This window comes from Salmo salar, chromosome 03 (assembly GCF_965601325.2).
Source record: "Salmo salar chromosome 03, fSalSal1, whole genome shotgun sequence".
NCBI classification, from domain to species: domain Eukaryota; kingdom Metazoa; phylum Chordata; class Actinopteri; order Salmoniformes; family Salmonidae; genus Salmo; species Salmo salar.
The window spans coordinates 54,357,668-54,383,361 of record NC_138293.1 but is presented as its reverse complement, the minus strand read 5'-3'; the positions used below and the strand labels follow the sequence as shown (position 1 = coordinate 54,383,361).

The 25,694-nt window shown below is 42.1% G+C and overlaps 1 protein-coding gene across 5 annotated transcripts; it reads left to right on the top strand.

Annotated features, from left to right (window-relative positions):
* Positions 1–778: 778 nt before the first annotated feature.
* On the top strand, positions 779–24,118 carry tlcd3b (TLC domain containing 3B). Of its 5 annotated transcripts, none has more exons than XM_082973589.1 (7): positions 779–1,443; positions 2,642–2,690; positions 3,700–4,322; positions 4,499–4,582; positions 7,949–8,174; positions 8,633–8,728; positions 20,544–24,118. In XM_082973589.1, the coding sequence occupies exons 3-7, from the start codon at positions 4,198–4,200 to the stop codon at positions 20,940–20,942; spliced, it is 930 nt and encodes a 309-aa protein (XP_082829715.1). In that variant the 5' UTR covers positions 779–1,443; positions 2,642–2,690; positions 3,700–4,197; the 3' UTR covers positions 20,943–24,118. The 5 variants fall into 5 exon arrangements, with proteins under 5 accessions (XP_082829715.1, XP_082829714.1, XP_082829716.1 ...); XM_082973588.1 differs by having other exon boundaries at positions 3,697–4,322; XM_014192353.3 differs by lacking the exon at positions 2,642–2,690 and adding an exon at positions 9,090–9,199 and having other exon boundaries at positions 782–1,443; positions 3,697–4,322.
* Positions 24,119–25,694: the final 1,576 nt, after the last annotated feature.

The window sequence follows — 25,694 nt, the reverse complement described above, 5'->3', positions numbered from 1 at the left end:
AGGGGGCTCAAAGGGCAACGTTACATTGTATTGTGTCAGGTTGTTGACTTAAGGGCTGCTGCCTCAAATTACTAGCTATTGTTTTGCCTCGTGTTTTATTTTTTAGGGTTGTATTTTTCTCGCGTTCAGAAAGGTTGGTTGTAATGTTCTTTCTCTATGGCAATTTTTCAACAGGTTCAATTTCAACGTGCTTGATAACTGGTTATTATGCCTATTGCATTATAGCCCTAATTATATGATACTGAGATATTATAATCAGTTTATACATATGACAAATGTGTATTATCCTTCAGTAAAGTGTTATCCAATTTATCACACATTATTGTACAGCTTATCCGTTTCAGGTTGACCCCAACTGCAGAGGTTGTGCAAATTAGATTGCTTCTGTATTTTCTATCCAGGTGCTAAAACATTTCCAAGATCAGACATGTTTAGGGAGCTATAGACCTATTTAAGCGCTGTAGGCTGACTTGTTTAGCGGACCCCACTGTTTGTGGAACTTTTACAGTCTTATCTGATTGAGCATAGCTACGTTCATTCTCAAAATAGTTAAATTAATAATTCAAACCCATGGTTTGACAACTTGCAGTTTGATGTCTTATAAAAACGAAGGACTTTTTTCCCTAGCCAGCTTGATCTGAAAGTGACTCGGGCTATTATTAGTCCGTTGCCCTTGAAAAGCAAAATATTTTATCCAGGGACAGCTGTAGTCTATCACAACACGGCTTGTCCTAGGAGTCATAGCCAATGAGGCGACCTCATCCGCCAATTCCACTTGGATATTAGCCGACCATACCCCGGAGCAAGGGGGAGGAGATAGAGGTGGTAGCGAGCTGGCTATGTAGCCGGCTTAATGGCAACACTTTAGCCACAGCGTGACTGTATCATGCATACACTAGGATTTTTCTTCCTCTAGACTGTTTGCTGAAATTAGTTGTAGGACAGGTCCTAAAATAATCTGCAGCGAAGACTTCACAGTGAATGTATCGAATATTATCGGCCAGGCAATAGGGTCGGTCGATATGGCGTAACGGTTCAGATATCAGTAGGTTAGTACGGCGGCCAAAGGCGAGAAGAGCGTTGCCCTCGCAATATAAATCAAAACACTCAAGCGAACCATCGACTTCAAAAGCATTTCGCCTCTCGGAAATAAAATTGCTGAAGCAGCGAACCGACAGGCAGCACGTCGGGCGGGAGTCATATTCTGATTCGGACCAAGACAGAGGACCATACGGCAGAAGCGGGGAGGACACACACACATCAATTTGTCTTGCTTGACGCACGTTCTCATTTCTTGCAGATATCCCGAATACGGAATAAGACAAAACGCAAAGAGAATGTGGAACAATTCTCGACTTGAAGTCTACCACCAGGACCAAACACATTGATTTCCCCTTGATCCGACCGACCGGGCCGCAGAACGGGACGCCGCAACAACCAAATGTAAATTTAGCCTATCCATCTCTTCTTGTTTTACTCTCCCTTTTAGTAACCCCCCAACACCCAACTCTTCTTCATTCTCACCAACCCTGCTCCGAGGTTAAACTAAGAAACACCATATGTCTGTAATAAATGTTGTCTGTGTGTGTCGCAACGGTCACGTTTTAGCCTATACAGGCCTGAATAATCTGTCATCCATCGCATGTTGGTTGGTAAGCAAGCATGCATTGTCTGTAAAAAACTGAAGCCAGGCTAGACAATTTATCCCTTGCGTGCGTGTGTTGTTAATACACGAACCGCGTGCCACACAACCTGTTACAAGCTTCAATCACTCTTGTGCATGAAACGACTGTAAGGTAAAAATGTATCGAATGCAAATCTAGCGAGCTCGCAGTCACACTCATCGTTACATTGATTTGTCCGTTTTTTTTTGTAGTCTACACTGGCCTACAGTAGCTAGCAAGCAAACATGACAAAGGTTAGCCTATGCAGATTTGGAGCCGTGCCAAGACCGGCACAAGTCTCCCATTTTTCAAAACAATATGTTGCGTATTGTTGTTGAGTTTACTCTTATTTAGTGCAAAACAGACTTGTCCCGATATTTTTTAATAGAGGACCGTGTTACTTTGGCTACTTACGCGCATTGCGTATTTTGACAATTAAGTCTGAGACACGTTTTTGCATGGGCCTGCCAGCTAGGTTTTGACGCAAACGAGCCTGTGTTTTCTGCCAAGTTAGCGATATAGCAACGTCAAGATATGCTTGGGGTTATTTAGGGGGCCAGTGGTTTTATCCCCCCCCATGTAAATTGCTGGTAGTCTACCGTCAGGAGGTGCAGTCTATGCACTGCTGCGCTGAACAAAAGAACACAGCTAGCCAAGATAAATCTGAAAGTTGTTATATTATGCCCAGATAGGCTTTTATTAAAACCGCATGCAAGTGCACCCATTTGTTGGTTATGGGATGAACCTGTTGTGATTGTGCATCACCTTCCCCAATTGTCCAACAGCCTAGGATGGAACAATAGGCCCCGCCCCAACAACCTCTTCCACCCAACCCCTCATATCCCATCTGTACTGTAGGTACTCCCCATTGTCAACTGTCCTTCCATCACCTCTCTCTCTAATTCCCTCTCTCCCAGCTGTAATCTGTCTAAATCTCCTGCTTTTCTAATCCCTTTTTAAATCTATTTTGGTTTCAGCCACCTTTTTCTTCTCCACCTATTCATCCTGTCTCTCTCCGGTCCCTCTGTGAGTACATGCATTTACCTAGAGAGCAATGACAGTGGAAAACCTAAATGAATTCGTTCCCCAATGGAGTCAGCGTATAGCTGGTACAGCCAGCGAGCGACACATGACGCCTACAGCGTAGTCAATGGATTTGTCAGCGTTTGTGAGATTAGAGTGTAGTGTAGGGCTGTCTACACGCAGGGTAATTATTTAAGTACGATTTTCATCATGTTTTAAAGGCTGTATGATGACACTGAATAAATGTGACATTCATAGAAACACTACGCGGACAGTTGTATATGTGGATATCTAACGATGTTAATCGTACTATCCTTGCGTCATGTTTAGTTCATAGAAATCATCCCTGCCAGTGGTCCCAGTTGACCGTTATTTATTATCTGTGATTAAACAGGAAACGGCACGTTAGTTGTGCAGGGCTTAATGATGTTGATGGCTGTCGATGGTAAAATCTGTAGCACGAAAACAACTGTTTTAGCAGTGAATTTATGTGACCATTACATCGGTGCATGCTGGCTAACGCACTTATATACAGCAATCATATCCCAGAAAGCCCCTCAATCCCTAACAGGTACCATATACCCACACATATAAATCAGGAATGTACACATTGTAAAATATTATACGGTATTCAGAACGTGACCTACCCCTTGCATCACATTTTCATACTAGGGAGACCTGACATTCACGATCTCCCCCTATCTGCAAGCAGGGCCAATAACAACACGCCTTATTGTTATCGGAATTGAACCAACCAATAAGAGTGCTTGAACATTAAATACACATTTCTTTAGAGGCAAGTGGGAACAACCAACCCTGTTACACATACCTGATTTCTTGTACATTTACTGCACTCTTAATCAAGGTCTGTGAAACGGATTTGATTGATTTTTCTATTTTTTTTCTCCCTCTGTTCCTCATCCCCCCATCATCTCTGTCTGTTTGCTCTCTCTCTCTCTCTCTCTGTCTGCCTGTCTCTCTGCCTGTCTCTGTCTGTCTGTTGACCCAGAAGCCACCCAGGCCTCTGCTGGTTATGAGCAGGGGGTTGGGAGGGAGGTGTGGGGAGTTAACAAACATACCACCCACGGCTGTATCGTAGCCCTCTCTTTCCTTATGTATCTGTTTTATTAACATTGACCGTAACCACTAGCAAGTCCATTTTCATTCCCAGAATATCCCCAAAACTAGCCTGCTTAAAAACAAATGCAGCATTTGACCACATACTGCATTAGCATAACATTACTACCAGCATAACAGTATTATTAGCATAACATTACTAACATTTGTGTTCTATTGACAATACTTACACGCTGCCACGCATTTTAATGCTATACCTTCAGCCATCTAGCAGCAAGTGATAGTTGGAAACTCTGCTGCAATAGCTTTGAAAGTACCCTGCATAGATCAGTCATTCAACCTTTCCCACTTGTCAAGTGGTTTTAGGGCAGTAGTGAGGCACCTGTTGAGACACACACACACACACACACACACACACACACACTCTGGGACCATGCTGAGCATCCTGGCTGCCGGCTCCATCTTCTTCCCGGGCCTGTTCCTGCTGTCTAAGAGATGCCTGAAACAGGCCCCAGGCCTGGGCTTGAGCGAGGGAGACGCCACCATCGTGTCTGCCAGGTACACACACACACTTACAAGTCAGATACATGAGTCAATGTGAGGACTATGCCTACCTATGGTACCTTTTTATCTTATGCTATTCTGCTTTGCTTGACATTTTTAATACTATTCTGTGTTATGGGTAAAAATATGTCAATTGAAACCCCACTCTCTGACCTCTCTCTCCCCACTAGGCTGGTGTCATCCATCCAAGCCATCATGGCTTCCTCAGCTGGCTACATCATCGCATCCTCCTGTGAGGACATCATCGAGGATCAGTAAGTACAAAATAATGATAAGGCAGTAGTAGTTGCTGTAAAGTTGTGTTCCAGGTGTGTGTGTGTGTTTGCAGGCACCTGCACAGATGGGCTCTACTTGTGCAGAACACATGCCTCTTTGCCCTTCCAGTCTCTGAAGTGCCCTTTGTTTTGGGTGTACAGTCTTTGTCATTGTTGTTCTGAACCCACTGCCCGCATGTCATTGTTAAATATGTCATTTAATTAGCCATTAAGATGTGGCCATCTTTTATGTAACTAAATAATCAGTCATAATTGCTCAACGAGTCATTAACCGCAGTTACGAATGTTTTTTTTGTTTTTTTGAGCACTTGCCCCCCCCCCCCCCCCAAAAAAAAAGTCTGTGCACGGCCCTGCGTGTCTGTCAGAGGTGTGACCTCTAAAATATTTGGGTCCTTAACTACACAGCAAATTCTCCAGTGTTAAAACGACACTAGCTAGGTTTCCATCCAATTGGCGACAGATTTTTCATGCGAATATTCTAAAATCTGCATAAATAAAAATATGCATGTTTTCCCACCAATAGTGTGTTTCCACCAAATGGACTTGTTGCAGATAAAAGTCAGTGTGTGATGACGTAGTGCACACAAAATGTGATTTTTCACTTAAGTTTTCATGTACCGAATAAGTCTAAAGTTCAATGTTTTTCCATCGTATTTTAAACTCTACGGATAGTTTTGTCACAAAAAAAGACCGGTCTTGGCACGTGCGCTCTAGCCAACAGCTTGCAGATACAGTGAGATTTATTATTTTATTTGTCAGACGGCCTCATGTCACCAGAATAAGACCCTTGATATTTATTGGGAAGGAGCATCAAGATAACCATGTACTTTCACCAACCTGTGAAGTTAAGCATCATTTATTTAATCTGAAGCTTAATAAACTGCATGATTTCCTGAGGACCACACACCATATCATCGCGTGACTCCAAGTTTACTTTGATATGATGGTTATTATATAAATATTTGCACATAAAGCAGTTTCCACCACCATTTCTCACATAATTATTTTTACCAACACAAAAAGATTACACGATGTCCAACGAACAAATTCTTTCGGCATTTATAAAATTCTACCTAAACTACCTATTTCCATCACAGCAATCATTTTTTTTTTTTTATACGGTATGACTTTACTCGCATAAACCTGTGGATGGAAACGTGGTTACTGACAGTGTTAAATTTAACACTGGACTAGTGTCTATACGGGTCTACACTTTTCAGTGTTAAATTAACACTGCTTAGTGCTGACGCTGTTACACTTTGTCAGTGTTAGGGAATTAACACTTTTAGTGTTATGCAATAACACCCCCTATAGTATTTTTAACCATTACGCAAAGAGGTCCAAATCTTTTGACAAGGTCGCTCGTGTTGGATTAAGGACATTACAAGTCTTTTAATGCCACATGCTCTTATGTAAGCATTTCCAGACTTCAGGACTGGCAGCAGACATGCTCGAACTTTAACATAACCGTAGGCCAATTAAACTGGTACAACACTTCCACTCACGGGTGGCCAAAAGCAACAAATTGAAAGCTGCACCCCCACTTAGCCACTCCTCCAATATAATTTCTCAGTGTGCCTTGCCTTTTCGAGTGAGTTGTAGAGTTACACCCATGACTGTATTTGTTGGTGACAGAGACATGGTGGTTGAATTTGTTCATTTTCAGTCCTGTGGACTTCACCAAATGAGTTCCTACTGTAGACAAATGTTATCATTAAAATTAAGCTCTTTAGGACAATGCATATATCAAAAGGCCTTAGTTTGATAGCCAAGTTTTACCCTACCACAGTGGTGTTAGAAACCTCTTGGTTTACAGGCCACATCAGGCCAAGTCACATTCTGCTGGCTTGCAAAGTGATATGATTCCTATTGGAATTCAGCCAGTTAGGACATCCAACATTTGGAATTTTTATTCACCCGCAGCTGCATTCAGAATGACTGTTAGGGTTAGTAACAAACTTTTTTGGTCCGTGACCCCATTTTGATATTAAAAATGTTTCGCAACCCCACCATGTAAAAAAGTGATGTAATCAGCGACCAATGTTAACTTCTTTAATTGGCGCTATGACAGTCTGTCAAACATTGATTTGTAATAAGGTTTCAGTCAAAAACAATCTGAAGTAGGGTTTAAAATGCACGCGAAATCCTCTAGAAAAGAACCATCATTGATCATGTTTTTTTTTCACCAGTCTGATTTACTGCCTGGTCCTGTCCACTCTATTCTGTGGGACACAGAAAACACGTGTGTTTTTGAAAGTCTTATGTTTTCAGGGGTCATAATATTTTGTAGCTTCAACCATTTAAAAGTTAGAGCAACATTTCTAGGAAGAAAATGGAAACTTACATCTGTATTTCTCCACCCCAGAGTTTCTTTTGCGACCTAACAGAGTTAATTTAACTCCACAATCAACACTAGAAATGTGACATTGAAAAATCTACATTTTAACTCTGGCCAATTTACTGTGCATGTTTAACTTTCGATCCAAATAAAGTGTGTGTGTGAGATAATCTGTCATTCTCTCCCTGCTCACCTTGTCCTTGTTAACCAAATTAGTATTTAAACCCAATTAACCTCTCTTTGTCCCAAAGCCAGCAGCACTATTTTAGTATCTGTAATGCAGTCACTCAGAAGCCAGAAACCTAGACTGCAGCATGCTGCTATGGAACTGTAGGAGTAGCTACTCAAACTTGTCTCCACTGGTTTTACAAATGCAACTTTGTTAACGGTGGACTACAGAAAAACTATATGAAATGCACACAGTGTCATGTTTTTGGTTAGAGGAGGAAGGTTTGTTTTTGGTTGAAGGAAGAGGAGGATTGGAGGAGAGGAAAAGGAGAGTAGGAAAGGAAGATTCTTTAGACTAGTGAGATGCTGTGATTCTCTGAGTCAGACACTGTTGTCCTAAGAACTCACAATGTGACACAGCTGCTCTTCTTAACCCCCCTCCCTCCCTCCCTCGCTCCTCTTCCCCCTCATCTCTCCATCAATTAGGAGGAGGAGAGAGAGGAGGGAGACACTGCCAGTCACCGACTCCCTCCCTCCGCCCTCATTTGCCAGTCAAAGTCGGGAGGTGCGAGTGCCGGCTCATTTGACTACCAAATCACGAACCCATCCAAATCACGCACGTGCCCAGAGCGGTGCATCCTGGCCAGTCACTTAACCCCCTGATGTCTAGGCTGGAGCCTCACTGAAATAGGCAATAGTGTATTTATATGGTAGTCACATAGGCAGCTACAGTGTACACATTGTTGCATAGAAAATAAACTGTTGCACCTTCTCTTTCTTTCGTTCTCTCCTTTCTCACTTTCTCTGTCTCTCTCCCCCGTTGCGCCCCACCTTTCCAGACACTGGCTTACCAGTACCTACATCCTGTTTGCGGTGCCCTACTTTGCGTATGACATCTACGCCATGTTCCTGTGCTACTGGCACAAGCTGCAGGTCAAAGGGCACGAGGAAGAGGGCGGCAGGCCTAAGCCAATGGGCTCGGCAGTGGCCAGCTACCTGCGCAGAGAGTTCCTCATGGTGCTGCACCACGTCGTCATGGTGACCATCTGCTTTCCCGTCTCCGTGGTAACTATCGCTGTAACTAGGGTGGCTTTAGCGGACTATTTTGTTAGTCTACCGTGGCATGGTCTGTCTTGTGTCTAAAAGGGGAAAAAATAACTCATTGTAAATTATATACATGTACACACACTAACCCTTTAAGTCTTGATAGAAAGACATGAACCGTTGGTGATTTGGTTTCTGATCGCTAAAATTGTCCCTAACCGGCAGCCATCTGCAGACTAGACTCTCTCTTGCTCCAATCCCCATCTGCCTCCCGTTGCTACTGGCAGCGGCATGGGCAGCCAATGTTTAACATCCCTTCTATGGACACGTGTTTTTAAGGGGAGATGAGGTGTGCGTGTTTGAGATTTTCTTTCAATGGTCTGTCTATAAACTTTATCAGCCATATCATGGCCCTCTCTCATCTCACTCTTCCCCTCTTTCTCCCCCCACTCCCCTCTTTCTCGCTCTCTTTATGTTAGTTCTGGAGGCAGGGAAAGGGGGATTACTTCCAGGGTGTCATGTTCATGGCTGAACTCAGCACTCCGTCCGTCTGCCTGGGGAAAATCCTCATCCAGGTAATACTCACTCCTCTACCTCTCCCCCTCCTCTTTTAACCCCTGTTCTTTCTTCCGCTCTTTCTCTTGCTCTTTCTCTCTCCTTCCCTTGCTCTTTCTATCTCTTTCTTCCCGCTTTGTCTCTCTGCACCTCTTCTTCCTCAGTCTCTTACTCTCCTGGCAGCAGTCTAAGAACCTTGAGTCTCTCAAATTTTGAAGTGCTCACTTACTAGCTTTCATGTTAACATTCTTGTCTCCTGTGATTTTGGGTTAACATTTTACCCAAGCACTTTCTCTGTCCTTCACCCTGCTCTTGTTTTTTCCCCTCCCTTGTTCCTGCCCTCTCCCTCTCTCTCTTTCTATCTCTCTTTGTCCCCCTCAGTACAAGAAGCAGCACACTCTTCTTCATAAAGTGAATGGCGCTCTCATGCTGGTCACTTTCTTCATCTGTCGAGTTCTGCTCTTCCCCTACCTCTACTACGCCTACAGCAGGTAACATACTGAACTCTGCCTGTCTCTGTCTGCCTGTCTCTGTCTGCCTGTCTCTGTCTGCCTGTCTCTGTCTGCCTGTCTCTGTCTGCCTGTCTCTGTCTGCCTGTCTCTGTCTGCCTGTCTCTGTCTGCTTGTCTCTGTCTGCCTGTCTCTGTCTGCGCCTGTCTCTGTCTGCCTGTCTCTGTCTCAAATCAACCTTTATTCGTTCACATGCGCCGAATACAACATATCTTTGATAAGATGGCGCCGAAGAGGATGGCTGACGTTTTACATGCTCCTAACCAAACTGCTATTTTGTATGTTTTTCTTTTGCGTTTAACTTATTTTTTACATAATGTTGCTGTTACCGTCTCTTATGACTGAAAATAACTTCTGGACATCAGAACAGCGTTTACTCACCTCGAACTGGAAGAAACGTTTTCCTTTAACCTGTTAGGGCTAGGGGGCAGTATTGACACGGCTGGATAAAAAAAACATACCCGATTTAATCTGGTTACCACTCCTACCCAGTAACTAGAATATGCATATACTTATTACATATGGATAGAAAACACCCTACATTTTCTAAAACTGTTTGAATGGTGTCTGTGAGTATAACAGAACTCATTTGGCAGGCAAAACCCTGAGACATTTTCTGACAGGAAGTGGATACCTGATGTGTTGTATTACCTTTAAACCTATCCCATTGAAAAACACAGGGGCTGAGGAATATTTTGGCACTTCCTATTGCTTCCACTAGATGTCACCAGCCTTTACAAAGTGTTTTGAGTCTTCTGGAGGGAGATCTGACCGAACAAGAGCCATGGAACGATGATGGCCCATTAGACACCTGGCGCGCGAGTTCATGTTGGGTACCCTCGTTCCAATACGTTATAAAAGAGTATGCATTCGTCCACCTTGAATATTATTCATGTTCTGGTTAAAAAAGGCCCTAATGATTTATGCTATACAACGTTTGACATGTTTGAACGAACGTAAATATATTTTTTCCCCTCGTTCATGACGAGAAGTCCGGCTGGCTTAGATCATGTGCTAACAAGACGGAGATTTTTGGACATAAATGATGAGCTTTTTTGAACAAAACTACATTCGTTATGGACCTGTGATACCTGGAAGTGACATCTGATGAAGAGAATCAAAGGTAATGGATTATTTACATAGTATTTTCGATTTTAGATCTCCCCAACATGACGTCTAGTCTGTATCGCAACGCGTATTTTTCTGGGCGCAGTGCTCAGATTATTGCAAAGTGTGATTTCCCAGTAAGGTTATTTTTAAATCTGGCAAGTTGATTGCGTTCAAGAGATGTAAATCTATAATTCTTTAAATGACAATATAATATTTTACCAATGTTTTCTAATTTTAATTATTTAATTTGTGACGCTGACTTGACTGCCGGTTATTGGAGGGACACGATTTCCTCAACATCAATGCCATAGTAAAACGCTGTTTTTGGATATAAATATGAACTTGATAGAACTAAAAATGCATGCATTGTCTAACATAATGTCCTAGGAGTGTCATCTGATGGAGATTGTAAAAGGTTAGTGCATCATTTTAGCTGGTTTTATGGTTTTGGTGACCCTGTCTTTGAATTGACAAAACATTACACACAACTCTTGTAAATGTACTGTCCTAACATACTCTAAATTTATGCTTTCGCCGTAAAACCTTTTTGAAATCGTAAAACGTGGTTAGATTAAGGAGATGTTTATCTTTCAAAGGGTGTAAAATAGTTGTATGTTTGAAAAATTTGAATTTTGACATTTATTTGGATTCAAATTTGCCGCTCTTGAAATGCACCTGCTGTTGATGGAGTGCACCACGGGTGGCACGCTAGCGTCCCACCTAGCCCATAGAGGTTAACTAGTCCGACGAGAAGGATATGCTGCTTTCTCAGGAACAGGCCCAAATCCCCGTCATTTGCGTGAATATGGAGTAAAGGGGGGCGCAGGTTGGGCTGCCTTCTGAGAATTCGTAGGTGGAGCGAGTCAACTCCCACTGCCAATCCATTCTATTGGCTAACGTGCAATAAAATTGATGACCTACGATTTAAGATTATCCTTCCAATGGGACATTAAACTGTAATATCTTATGTTTCACCGAGTCGTGGCTGAACGACGATGCGGATAATGTAGAACAGGCGGGATTTACCATGCGCTGGCAGAACAGAGAAGCTACATCTGGTAAGACGAGGGGTGGGGTGTGTGTCTATTTGTCAATAATAGCTGTTGCGCAATGTCTAATATTAAAGAAGTCTCGAGGTATTGCTCGCCTGAGGGTAGAGTACTTCATGATAAGCTGTAGACCACACTATCTACCAAGAGTTCTCATCTATATTATTCGTAGCTGTCTATTTACCACCACAGACCGATGCTGGCACTAAGACTGCACACAACCAACTCTATAAGGCCATAAGCAAACAAGAAAATGCTCATCCAGAAGCGGCGCTCCTAGTGGCCGGGGACTTTAATGCAGGCTAACTTTTTATGTTTTACCACATTTTTACCAGCATGTCACATGTGCAACCAGAGGGGGGAAAAAAACTCTACACCAACTTTACTCCACACACAGAGATGCATACAAAGTTCTACCCCGCTCTCCATTTGGCAAATCTGACCATAATTCTATCCTCCTGATTCCTGCTTAAAAGCAAAAACTAAAGCCAGAAGTACCAGTGACTCGCTCAATACGGAAGTGGTCAGATGACGCAGACGCTACGCTACAGGACTGTTTTGCTAGCACAGATTGGAATATGTTCCGGGATTCATCCAATGGCATTGGAGTATACCACCTCAGTCATCAGCTTCATCAATAAGTCCATCGACGACGTCGCCCCAACAGTGACTGTACATGCATATCCCAACCAGAAGCCATGGATTACAGGCAACATCCGCATCGAGCTTAAGGCTAGAGCTGCCGCTTTCAAGGAGCGGGACACTAATCCAGACACTTATAAGAAATCCCGCTATGCTCTCAGACGAACCATCAAACAAGCAAAGCGTCAATACAGGATTAAGATTGAATCCTACTACACCGGCTCTGACGCTCGTCGGATGTGGCAGGGCTTGCAAACTATTACGGACTACAAAGGGAAACCCAGACGCGAGCTGCACAGTGAACGAGCTTACCAGACAAGCTAAATGTCTTTTATGCTCGCCTCGATGCAAGCAACACTGAAGCATGCACGAGAGCAACAGCTGTTCTGGATAACCGTGTGATCACGCTCTCGGTAGCCATTGTGAGGAAAAACCTTTTAAACGGGTGAACATTCACAAAGCCACGGGGCCAGACGGATTACCAGGACGTTTACTCAAAGCATGCGTGGACCAACTGGCAAGAGTCTTCACTGACATCTTCAACCTCTCCCTGACCGAGTCTGTAATACCTACATGTTTCAAGCAGACCACCATAGTCCCTGTGCCCAAGGAAGCAAAGGTAACCTGCCTAAATGATTACCGCCCTGTAGCACTCACGTCGGTAGCCATGAAGTGCTTTGAAAGGCTGGTCATGGCTCACGTCAACAACATCCTCCCGGATACCCTAGACCAGGGGTGGGCAACTCCAGGCCTCGGGGGCCTGATTTGGTGTCACACTTTTTCTCCATCCCTAGCAAACACAGCTGATTTAATGAAATTGCATTCTAAACTGAAGATCGTGATTAGAGTCAGGTGTGCTAGCTGGAGCTGGGGCAAAACTGTGACACCAATCAGGCCCTCGAGGTCTGGACTTGCCCACCCCTGCCCTAGACCCACTCCAATTCGCATACCGCCGCAACAGATCCACAGATGACGCAATCTCAATCGCACTCCACACTGCCCTTTCCCACCTGGAGAAAAGGAACACCTGTGAGAATGCTGTTCATTGACGACAGCTCAGTGTTCAAAACCATAGTGCACACGAAGCTCATCACTAAGCCTGGGACTAAGGACCCTGGGACTGAACACCTCCCTCTGCAACTGGATCCTGGACTTCCTGACGGCCCGCCACCAGGTGGTAAGGGTAGGCAACAACAAGTCTGCCACACTGATTCTCAACACTGGGGCCCGTCAGGGTTGTGAACTTAGTCCCCTCCTGTACTCCCTGTTCACGCACAACTGCGTGGCCAAACACGACTCCAACACCATCATTTAAGTTTGCTTAACAATGCTGACGACACAATGTGGCCTGATTGACGACAACGATGAGACCGCCTATAGGGAGGCGGTCAAGACAGTCGTGAAGAGGGCACGACAAAACCTTTTCCCCCTCAGGAGACTGAAGAGATTTGGCATGGGTCCACTAGATCCTCAAAGTTCTACAGCTGTACCATCCTGACCGGTTACATCACCTTCTTGTACGGCAACTGCTCAACATCTGTAAGGCGCTACAGAGGATAGTGTGTATGGCCCAGTACATCACTGGGACCAAGCTTCCTGCCATCCAGGACCTATATACCAGGCGGTGTCAGAGGAAAGCCCATAAAATTGTCAGACTCCAGTCACCCAGAGACTGTTTTCTCTGCTACCGCACAGCAAGAGGGACCGGAGCACCAAGTCTAGGGCCAAAAGGCTCCTTAGCAGCTTTTACCCCCAAGCCATAAGACTGCTGAATAATTAATCAAATGGTCACAGGACTATTTACATTGACACCACCTCCATTAGCTTTGTACACGGCTGCTACTCGCTGTTTATCATCTATGCATAGTCACTTCACCCCTACCTACATCTACAAATTACCTCAACTAACCTGTACCCCCGCACATTGACTCGGTACCGGTACCCCCTGTATATAGCCTCGTTATTGTTTTATTTTTTTACTTTAGTTTATTTGGTAAATATTTTCTTAACACTTCTTGAACTGCACTGTTGGTTAAGGGCTTGTAAGTAAGCATTTCACGGTAAGGTCTACACTTGTTGTATTCGGCGCATGTGACAAAGTTTGATTTTGGCTGTCTTTTTCTGTCTGAGTGCTTGTCTGTTCCCAACTGTAAAAACATGTGTTTTTGGAACATGAGTCGTTATGTTTCACAGTGCTTTTAACAGTGTTTTCAACTTACGTATTTGACACACTTTGACATACTGCGTGTACAAAAGATTAGGGACACCTTCCTAATATCAAGTTGCTCCCCCCCTGTTCTGAGGACAAAGGTTTAATTTGCTGGTCCATGTTGACTCCATTGCTTCCCACAGTTGTCAAGTGGGCTGGATGTCTTTTGGGTGGTGGACCATTCTTGATACACACAGAAAACTGTTGTGTGAAAAACCCAGCAGCATTGCAGTTCTTGACACACTCAAACCGGTGCATCTGGCACCTAATACCATACCCCCGTTCAAAGGCAAATTTTTAAAAATAAATCTTGCCCATTAACCCTCTGAATGGCACACATACTCGATCCATGTCTCAATTGTCTGAAGGTTTAAAAATCCTTCTTTAACCTGTCTCCTCCCCTTCATCTACAGTAAGTGAAGTAGATTTAACAAGTGACATCATTAAGAGATCACAGCTTTCACCTGGATTCCCCTGGTCAGTCTGTCATGGAAAGAGCAGGTGTTCCTAATGTTTTGTACACTGTGTGCAGGACTACATTGTGTATGTTTATTGACACAGTCATTATTATTCAATGTGTCCTAACCTGGGATTTGAACTCACAAACTCTTGGTTCACGGCGTTCCGATCTTTGTGCTACGTCATTACGTCGGTGTCAACTGATTTCACCTGTATTTCTACACTTTGGACATCAAAGTGAATCTCAGCTTTGTTTAAAATACACTCAAGGAAAAACGATTATATTTAACATAGTTATTCAGGAGTAACATAACAGAATAATATGCCACACAAACACAGAGCACCCTCAAATTACTGAAATAAGTCAATGGAATCAATGATGAGAGAATAGTCAGATTAACTGATGACTAAAATAGCAGTGCAGATGGCACTCTTGTTAAGTGCAGAGATGTACTTTATTATAGGTTATTAATGTGTAGGGAAGTGCTACAAACTGTGGTGCAGCAGATAAATCAGTGTACTTCAAATCCAGAGGTTGTGAGTTCAAATCCTAGGTGGAGTCATATTTTAGCTAAACAGCGTACTACCCCTTACTTTAAAACCACTAGAGCTGTCCCCAACTAAAGAGAATCTTAGTCGACCAAGAGTTCTGTTCTTTCAACCAATCCTTTGGTGTAAATTTTAAAACGTGTGTTCTTCAATATGTAGACACATTCTGTATTTGATCAAATCAACTATATTCACTGAGTTTGTCTGATGCTTTAAGCACACCGATTAAATGATTAATAAATGACTAGAGGGAGTCCGACCAGCAATTGAATTGATTTGTGCCAGGCTCAGACTTGCTGTGTTAAAAAAAGACAGTGACTGTGTGACTAGCAACCGTTGTCTCTCTCTCCTCCCTACTGCAGTGGCCACCACAGTGTTTATCGCTCTGTCCGTGTTGCTGATGCTGCAACACAATTACAGCCATTTCTGACTGAAAAGTTCTGTTACAGAAATCCCTCATCCGTTTAGGAGAAACATTCCCTATTACCTCAAACCTTGCTCTTGTTACGTGACACATGTATGCATCGCATGCACGTGACCAATAGTGCCTGACCTATAGCATATCATAATCACATCATTAAATTGGTTAACAAACTCTGAACACGTAATAGCAAAATGGATGCAGAGGATGTGACAAACTCGAAAGGGGGATATGTTTAGGCTACTGGTTGCTCAGGTGGTAAAGGGGAAGTCAGATGTGTGGAATAAATGTGACTAGTTGTGGAAAATACTGGAGATTAATAAAAATAAGGTAAGGAGCCAGCGCTGCATAAATATTGTTTGCCAAACAGGTGTTAGATAACAATATAATTTGACTGTTTGGAGCAATGTAAAGAACACTAAATAAATTAAGCGTACCAGAGTCTACTTTTTATTTTATTTTTTTTATTTTTTTTACAGTAAAGACTAAACAGTCGCATTCATTCGTAAATGGAATGGTTTGTTGTTTAAGCTAATTATTCAAGGCTTGCTTTATTTTATTTGAAAACTAAAATGCTGGGTTGCATTTTACATCATGAATGTCTCATGCTGTCTGACATGAACAAATAAATTATTGATTGATACAGTAGGCTACATAAGTATTGAAATATAGGCCTAAGTAAGTTAGTGTTAAGACTAAACAGTGGTGGTTATACAAGGCTGCTGTACTAAGCATACTAATAATAATGACAAAGCAAAGATTAAAAGGAGCTGAATTTGTGAAATTATTGTGACGCTTGCTGCTCACAGAATCGGTAGGCTATTAAACACTCAAACTGGCAACAGAAGTAGGATCTGTCTTATTTCTGTAGATCTATTGATGATTTATAAGGCACATTTAAAAGTTAGGCTATTGATTTATAGATTTAATTAAGTTGGGGTTCCTCTCTCCTCACTTTTCTTAGACAATTAAGGCAAGGTCTGTTTTCTCGTCTTCTAACTCTGCTACTGCCTCAACCGCATTGTTCTCAACACCAATATGTTGGTTAACCTTTCTGGGAAGGGGGTTCCGCTAGCAGAACTCCTGGCCTACAGCCAGTGAAATTGCTGGGCGCCAAATTCAAACAACAGAAATCTCATAATTAAAATTCCTCAAACATACAAGTATTATACACCATTTTAAAGAAACTTCTCGTTAATCCAACCACAGTGTCCGATTTTCAAAAAGGCTTTACGGTGAAAGCACACCATGCGATTTATGTTAGGTCAGCGCCTAGCCACAAAAAAACCATACAGCTATTTTCCAAAGGAGAGGTGTCACAAAAGTCAGAAATAGCGTTAAAATTAATCACTAATCTTTGATCTTCATCTGGTGGCACTCCCAGGTCTCCATGTTAGACAAATGTTCATTTTGTTCGATAAAGTTCATATTTATGTCGAAATACCTCCTTTTTGTTTGCGCGTTTAGTCCAGTAATCCAAATGCACAAAGCGCGGGCACAAAGTCTAGACAAAGTCAAAAAAGTTCCGTTTGACTTTATAGAAACATGTCAAACGATGTTTCTAATCAATCCTTAGGGTGTTTTTATCATAAATATTCAATAATGTTTCAACTGGACACTACTGTTTTCATTAGAAAGGGAACAGAGCAAGCGCTCACGGCCACGTGCGTGACTAAACTAAAGGCTTTCACCTGGGCCATCTGCTTGGAGTGCTCTTATTCGCTCCGCTTTCACAATAGAAGCCTGAAACAACTTCTAAAGACTGTTGACATCTAGTGGAAGCCTTAGGAAGTGCAATCTGACCCCACAGACACTGGATATTCGATAGGCATTCACTTAAACTACAAACCTCAGAATTCCCACTTCCGGGTTGGATTTTTCTCAGGTTTTCGCCTGCCATATGAGTTCTGTTATACTCAGACATTATTTTAACAGGTTTGGAAACTTTAGAGTTTTCCATCCAAATCTACTAATTATATGCATATTCTAGCTTCTGGGCCTGAGTAACAGGCAGTTTATTCTGGGCACGCTTTTTATCCAAACTTCCCAATGCTGCCCCCTATCTATAAAGAGTTAACTTAGCTATTATGCACATAGCAACATGGTCTAGAAAAAGGCGCCAATTCAACAGCGCACTGTGTTTTAGAACCGCGGACAGCGACCACTATCCAACGTGGGAGAAAGTGCAATTTGTATTAGTGTTGCACCATTGTTCTTATGTAATATACAATTTCAGTAGTACATGTCAGAGTGATGGACTCGAAGGCCTCCACAATGGATTAGTCCACTCAGACAGGCGCGAATCAGACGGGTGTCTTGTACACCATGAGATATACAGTTGAAGTCGGAGCAACAGTTCTGAATCTTCTCCATTTGTAGACGATTTGTCTTACCGTGGATTGATGAATACCAAGGTCTTTAGCAATGCTTTTGTAACCTTTTCCAGCTTCGTGCATCTCTATAATGCGTCTAAGGTCCTGTGAAAGTTGCTGAGATCGTGGCATGGTTCACACTAACCAATCTTTCTGGAGAAGAACAGATTTGTCAGTATCCAGGCTTTGTGTGCCTTAATTTAAAGGGCAGGGCACCTGTGCAACCCACAACTCCAAACTCATCTCCTTAATTGAAACACCTGACTCCAAATATCTTTTGGAGAAGGCGTTCCGCTAGCGACTCACCTCAACAACATCCGGTGAAATTGCAGAGCGCGAAATTCAAATTACAGAAATAGTAATACTTAACATTCATGAAAATACAAGTGTCATACATCAAAATAAAGCTTACCTTCTTGTTAATCCAGCCGCTGTGTCAGATTTCAAAAAGGCTTTATGGGGAAAGCACACCATGCGAAATATCTGAGGACAGCGCCCCGCACACAAAAGCATTAAACATTTTTCAACCAGGCAGGTGCGCCACGAAAGTCAGAAATAGCGATAAAATAAATGCCTTACCTTTGACGATCGTCTTCTGTTGGCACTCAAAGGTCCCAGCTATATCACAAATGGTCCTTTTGTTCGATGAAGTCCGACTTTATAGCCCCAAAAACTCAGTTTAGCTGGCGCGCTTCATTCAATAATCCACCGGTTTCCCTCCTTCAAAATGCATACAAAATGAATCCCAAACAAGTCAAACAACGTTTATAATCAAACCTCAGGTACCCTAATACGTAAATAAACAATACAATTTAAGACGGAGAATCGTTATTGTCTTTACCGGAGATGAACAAAGAACGCGCTCTCATCCACATGCATGAAAACACTATAGAAAAACTACAAATTCTAGCTCATTTTTCCAAAAACAAGCCTGAAACTCTTTCTAAAGACTGTTGACATCTAGTGGAAGCCCTAGGACCTGCAATCTGGGAGGTTTTCACCTCATATTAAACACGACAGTCATTGGAAACAGTGGTAGGCTGAACATTTTTTTTTGTTGGATGGTTTGTCCTTGGGTTTTCGCCTGCCATATCAGTTCTGTTATACTCACAGACATTATTTTAACAGTTTTAGAAACTTTAGAGTTTTCTATCCAAATCTACCAATTATATGCATATACTAGCTTCTCGGCCTGAGTAACAGGCAGTTTACTTTGGGCACACTTTTCATCCAGACGTCAAAATACTGCCCCCAAGCCCAAAGAGGCGGTTCAATTACTTTTTCCAGCCTGCACTGTGAATGATTACTCAATGTCTTCAATAAAAATGTGAAAAGTACAACTGTTTGTGTTATTAGTTTAGTCAGATTGTGTTTGTATATTATTGTGACTTAGATGAAGATCAGACCACATTTTATGAGTAATCAATGCAGAAATCCAGGTCATTCCAAAGGGTTCACAAACTTTTTCTTGCAACTGTATGTATATATATTTTTTTGCTACTAAAGAGGCTGTTGGTCTACTGAGCTCTATCAACCAAACAATAGACCAGTTGACTAAATGGGGTCAGCCCTAAAACAAACACCATTTCATTACTTCACTTATAATGGTTGGTGATGGTTTGCGACAATCTGTGACCATCACGTGATGTCCTGACGACTGGTAAAACAAATGCCTTACAAACGTCTTAACATGATCCCAAAACAACTTGAATTTCACGATCTTATGTGAAGTAAATGTGACAACCTGTAAAGCAACGAGATAACATGAATCTACACGTTACAACACGAGTACATGTGAAAACATGATCTTGTGGGAAAAAAAATGTGACCCATGGGGATGCAAATATAAAACCACACGTGACATGTCAGCACATGTGACATCATGTTTTCACATGATTTTACATGTGAATTGCTCTAAAAATACGTTTTCCCATGTGAGATGTTGTCACGTGTAGTTTGATGTTATCACATGCTGCTTCACATGTTATCACATGCTGCTTCACATGTTATCACATGTTGCTTCACATGTTATCACATTAGCTTAACAAAATGACGATCACAATGTGAAATGCATGTATTTTTTCCATAAGGGAAGCATTCTTCCTTGATTATTTGTATTAAATCAGATTTGTTCAGTTTAAAGTCATTAGCCATAAACCAACATCCTTAAAGATAGGGGTGGCAGGTAGCCTAGTGGTTAGAGCGTTGGACTAGTAACCGAAAGCTTGCAAGATCGAATCCCCGAGCTGACGTGGTAAAAATCTGTCGTTCTGCCCTTGAACAAGGCAGTTAACCCTAGGCCGTCATTGAAAATAAATAAGAATTTGTTCTTAACTGACTTGCCTAGTTAAATAAAGGTAAAAAAATAAATTGCTAGCTTGAGACCAGGTGTCTTGTTTTAGAACTTGTTCAAATGAACAAGTTTGCACTAAATACATTTAAAAATCTGGGTAAGCTTGTTAGCTAGCAACATTTAAGTGAACATTAACCCTCATTCCTCCTCCTCCTTCTGCAGGTATGCCTCCATCCCCCTCTACACAGTGCCCTTTGGGGCTCCCTGGCAGTACAACGTGGGGGCCTTCTGTCTCATGGCCCCACAGGTCTACTGGTTCACCCTCATCTGCAGGGGCGCCTTCCGCCTCTTCACCGGGGCCTCGCGCTCCCGGCCCCCGGCTGCACTCAACAAGCCAGATGGGGGCTGCTGCCCCGGCCAGGGAGCCCCTTTACCTCCCCCAGCCAACGGCTACAGTCCCGTCCCCCACCAGGCAGACAGAGAGACCGACACGCACTGAGAAAGAGGGAGGCAGAGATGGAGAGGAAGAGAGATCACTGTGGGGACGGGGCCAGCCAGACCAAGCCGGGGGAGGGAAGACCAAGGTCTGTCAAGGGAATCTATTGTATTGTATTGCAATGACACTGTAACCTAGGAGAGAGGGAGAGAGAGATTGTTTCTCATCCTCTACCACTCTCTCCCTCCCTCCATTGTCCCTTTAGATTTACACGGACCTCTGGAGGAAGAGAGAGACAGATTGAAAGAGGAGAGGGTAAAGAAAAAAATTAATAAGAGAGAGATGGAAGCATAGACAGGAGAAATACTTGTGAAAGGGCAAGTATTTAAATATTATGTGTCTGTACACACTGATTTCAAACAATGGGGGAAAAAATGAATGGATTGAAAAGCAAAAGGATGAGAGAACACATTGAAGAGCAATAGTGATAGAGTGATGCAGAGAAGAATACAGGCGGATTGCAGAGAAGAATACAGGCGGATTAAGCAGGAGTGATAATCTTATTTGACTGAGTTAAAGGAATAGATAAAAAGTATTCTTCTCTTGAAAGAGATTCAACTGCTGTTCTAGATTAGGGAAGGATACAAAATGAATATCAATGTATAGAAATGTAGTAAATGATTATTTGGTGACCAGTTGATTTTGGTGACTGCAAAAAGGGGGACAAAGACAATACCAGTATTTCAACTTGTGATCCTGGTACTGTATTATTTGTCCACCAAGATGATCCACTCTGGATTGATTTGAGTGGGTCTTGGGAAATGACAGATGGACACGCAACAGCGCCTCTGGTATCGCTTCGTTCAGCCTTCTCTCCCCTCTGAAATTGTCTTTCTCCCTTTTTCTCCTGTTAGAAAACTAATGTGGGAGGAGGGGAAGGGGGTTTATAATAGATGAGTAAATGTCATTTTAGGTTTTTATATTGCTCTCATTCAAAGCATTTATTTATTTATTAATGTTGATCGTTTTTTTTTTTATTTATGTGTTGTGATTTCCTCTTGTACTCGCTCCCCACTTCAATCAAAAGAGGAGAGGAAGAGAGAGAGAGATTGAATGTTGGAGAGATTCATAGAGGGGGAGAGAAGGGAGGAGTAGTAGACTCAAATGGGACAATGATGCAGCTACGCTGTCCCAGTCAGCCACCCAAGTTGAGTAACGCTGGAAGGCAGTCTTCAATACACGACTGGGTGGGTCTGTGCAGCTTACCAGATCTTTGCATTACCTGGAGAGGTGTTTAATGTCTCAGACCCCCCCCCCATCAACATGATATAATGATCGGGAACACTGCTATCATCACCATGGGTCTGTAATGTTAGGGAAGGCTGTTGTGGAATGAAGGTCTCCTGCAGCCTAAACAAGATAACCACATTTTAGAATCTAGATGCATTCTACAGGCGTTCTACAGTCCGCTGATGTAAGGGATTCCTAGATGATCTGAAGCAGTATTGTGAAGGATTTAGAGAAAGTAAGTTGTTGTAGTGTGTTCAACGGTATGGATGGAATTTGAAGTAGGTTGCACTGGCAACTGTGGTACTCTCTCTTTTATGCATTGAGGGATTTGTGCGATAGGACCGAAGAAGAAACACATTGACAATGCACTGAGAGAAGGGACTGATAAGGTTGGATGGGGGTGGGGGGGCAAATACAGCTTCCAAGTTCTCATTTTTCACCACTATTTCAACCACTATTTTGTTTTATTTGGGATTTTAATTATGTTTTGGTGCCGTTTACTCATGTTGTGCAATGGCACCAATGTAGCTATCTACTGTATCTAAGGTTGTTTCATAAACGCCATTTGGGACGAAGCCTAAGTCAAGAGGGTTGAAATGTGGTCCTTGAAGCTCAATCCCAAGGTGAACAGACCTTGAACACTTGACCACTGCCTTGGGTTGTGACTTGGAGTTGGTTGACATTGGGACTCTACTAGCCTGGTCCCAGATCTCTCTACCGGTACATGGAAGAAAAGTGAACATAGGGACTACTGTATAATACGCTGGACTATACTTATTGCATCAGGCTGTTTTCTGCTGTATAGCTGCATGATAGGAATGAGAGAATGGCTTTTTGACCATTGGCCAATATTAACCTGGGAACACTGTAACACTTAACTTAGTTACTATTTACAATGGTCAGTTATGGTACTGTTTAAAATGGCTTATTGAGGACTTATTCATCTCCGCACCCAGAACCAAATCAGTTACTCGATTTTTAACATTTTGTTATGTTTATGATATTTTTTAAATTTTCATTCATGCTTTATAACTGATTTAAAGGTACATTGGCAAATTGTACGATCAACATTATTTTCCATGCCAAAAAGTAGACCGGCAAGGGGTATAAACTGTGGAGTTGATCATACAAATCAAATGATATTCCTCCAAAATGAATTATGTTCACAAATGTCAGTTGTAACAAAGATTAGGGTCGAAGTTCAGCTTTACAGCGTGATTGAAATGTAAAGGCAGTGTTCCTCATCTGACTGAAAGAGGTCACTGAAACTGCCACTGAATATCATTTGCACTCGATTGCAAAGTTTAGTTCCAGAAGATGCGCGTTGAGTGAGTGAGATGGGTGTTGGAGTTAAAAGACAAGATGGTGATGATTTAAGCCAAAACTGTATCTTCTTCTAGTGTCTACTGTTGCAACTGACCCCCTTTAGTCTATTATAAATGATGCCTTCATGTTAAACCCTATGAGCAAAAAAATGTCTTTTCACCAGTTTTTCTCACTGGGAAGTGTTAACTCCCAAAAGAAGAAAACATTCATTTTACCAGTTTACATGTCCTCTGTCATGGAACGTATTACAAAAACAAATCTTCCATATTGTTTGTTTTATTTTATTAATTTATTTTAATGTCTCTGTTATTTATTGAATGGGTTTGAATGTACATACGAATACATGTATACATTTATATATATCCTGTACGTATGGGATTGTTGACTGCTGCCTGACTAACCGTGGGCTCTACTGTGTAAACTCCTGTCTGTATCTGAAATGGCAACCTGTTCCCTACATCGTGCACTACTTTTGACCAGAGCCTTGTTAAAGTAGTACACTACAGTATGTAGGGAACACTGGGGTGCCGTTTTGGACGCAGGACTGTTCTGTTGGCTAACATGTACTCTGCTCTCCTCTTCTGCTCTGACTACCAACATGACATCATGACTCTACCGTTCTAGCACCACTGCACTGCTTTTCAAAATAAGCACCAGTCTCATCGTGGTGAAGAACTTTGAGTGAAGTTTTGCTTTACATGCAACAGATTGACAAATAAAATCCTCCCCATTGTTTGTGCATAAAGGAGATTCCTGGAGTCCATTTATTTCATTCAAGAATCACTATACTTTGAACAATGATATCAATTGAAATGGTATTCATTGAACAATTCTCTCAAGATTGCGGTTGGGTATACTTACTACTGTCCATGGCCCACATTCATAGAGTAAGTGCTGATCTAGGATCAGGTCCCCCCCCCCCCCCCCCCCGTCCATGGAATCGTATTCATTATGATCTCCAAAAGCTAAACTGATCAGAGATCAGCACTTTGTCTGAGACACTTTATGAATATGTACCCAGGGCTCTGCAATTCTGTTTCTCAAGGGTCAAAGTAGGACTACTGCTGGTTGTTAAATACTGCCAATCCTGTCTGAAATGCATGTCATGTCTGTACCTATATTTAGAAAAGAATGATTTCATTTTTATTATAGCTCAATTTGAGGGTAGGCTAGTCTGAAACTTGAGTGGGATTCTGAAATGGAAAATATTCTAGGCTACTGTATTATATTTTCATATTGTATTTTAGTTGAACATGGACTAATTCCTTTTAGCAGATAGAAATATAACATTAGTTTGTGGAGAATTGTGTACAGTGCCAATAGAAAGTCTACACCCCCTTGAACTTCTTTCTCATTTTGCTGTCTTAAAATCCAATCTAAGAAGGGATTCAATTAGATTTTGTTCTACAATTCTACACAACCTACTCCAGATATTCAAAGTGAAAGAAAGTTCTAGAACATTTTCCAAATTAAGAAAAAAGAACTCTCCATCCCCCTGAGTTAATACTTGGTGGAAGCACCTTTGGCAGCCATTACAGCTGTGAATCATTTTCATTAAGATTATACCAACTTTGCACAACTCTTAGGGCATTATATATCCATTTGGTCAAATTTGCTCAGGCTCAGTACATTTGGTTGGGCATCATTGATGGACAGCTTTATTTAAACCTGATTTAAAAAAAAAAAAAAAAAAAAAAAAAATTTAAGCAGGACTGAGACTAGACCACTCAGGAACACTTAACACCTCTTGGAAAGCAATTCTGGTGTGTATTTGGCATTACATTTTGTGATATTGTCTCGCTGAAAAATAAACCTCTATCCCAGGTTTAGGTTTTCAGAAGACTAAGGCAGTTTTCCTCTAACTTTTCACCTGGCCTTTGCTCCTTTCATATTTATTTTGATCCTGACAAACTCCCCAGTCCCTGCCGATGACAAGCATACCCATAACATGATACTGCCAACACAATACTTGGCTTCTTATATAAATAGTCTGGAAGCTGCTGAAAAGGCCAGATATTTAAACAAAGTGGATTAAGTGGGCCTTGAAATGTGTCCCTTTGCTATGGGAGACGCCGACTGGACAAACGATCTGAGTCACCATTATCTCACATAACGGTATCATCCAATGATTTATATATGCACTAGATGACAGACAGGAGGCGCTGCTTTGACGCCACCATGCCTCCATCTTTGCACTCCCCCACCGTTGTAAATCAAATATACTGCTCAAAAAAATAAAGGGAACACTTAAACAACACAATGTAACTCCAAGTCAATCACACTTCTGTGAAATCAAACTGTCCACTTAGGAAGCAACACTG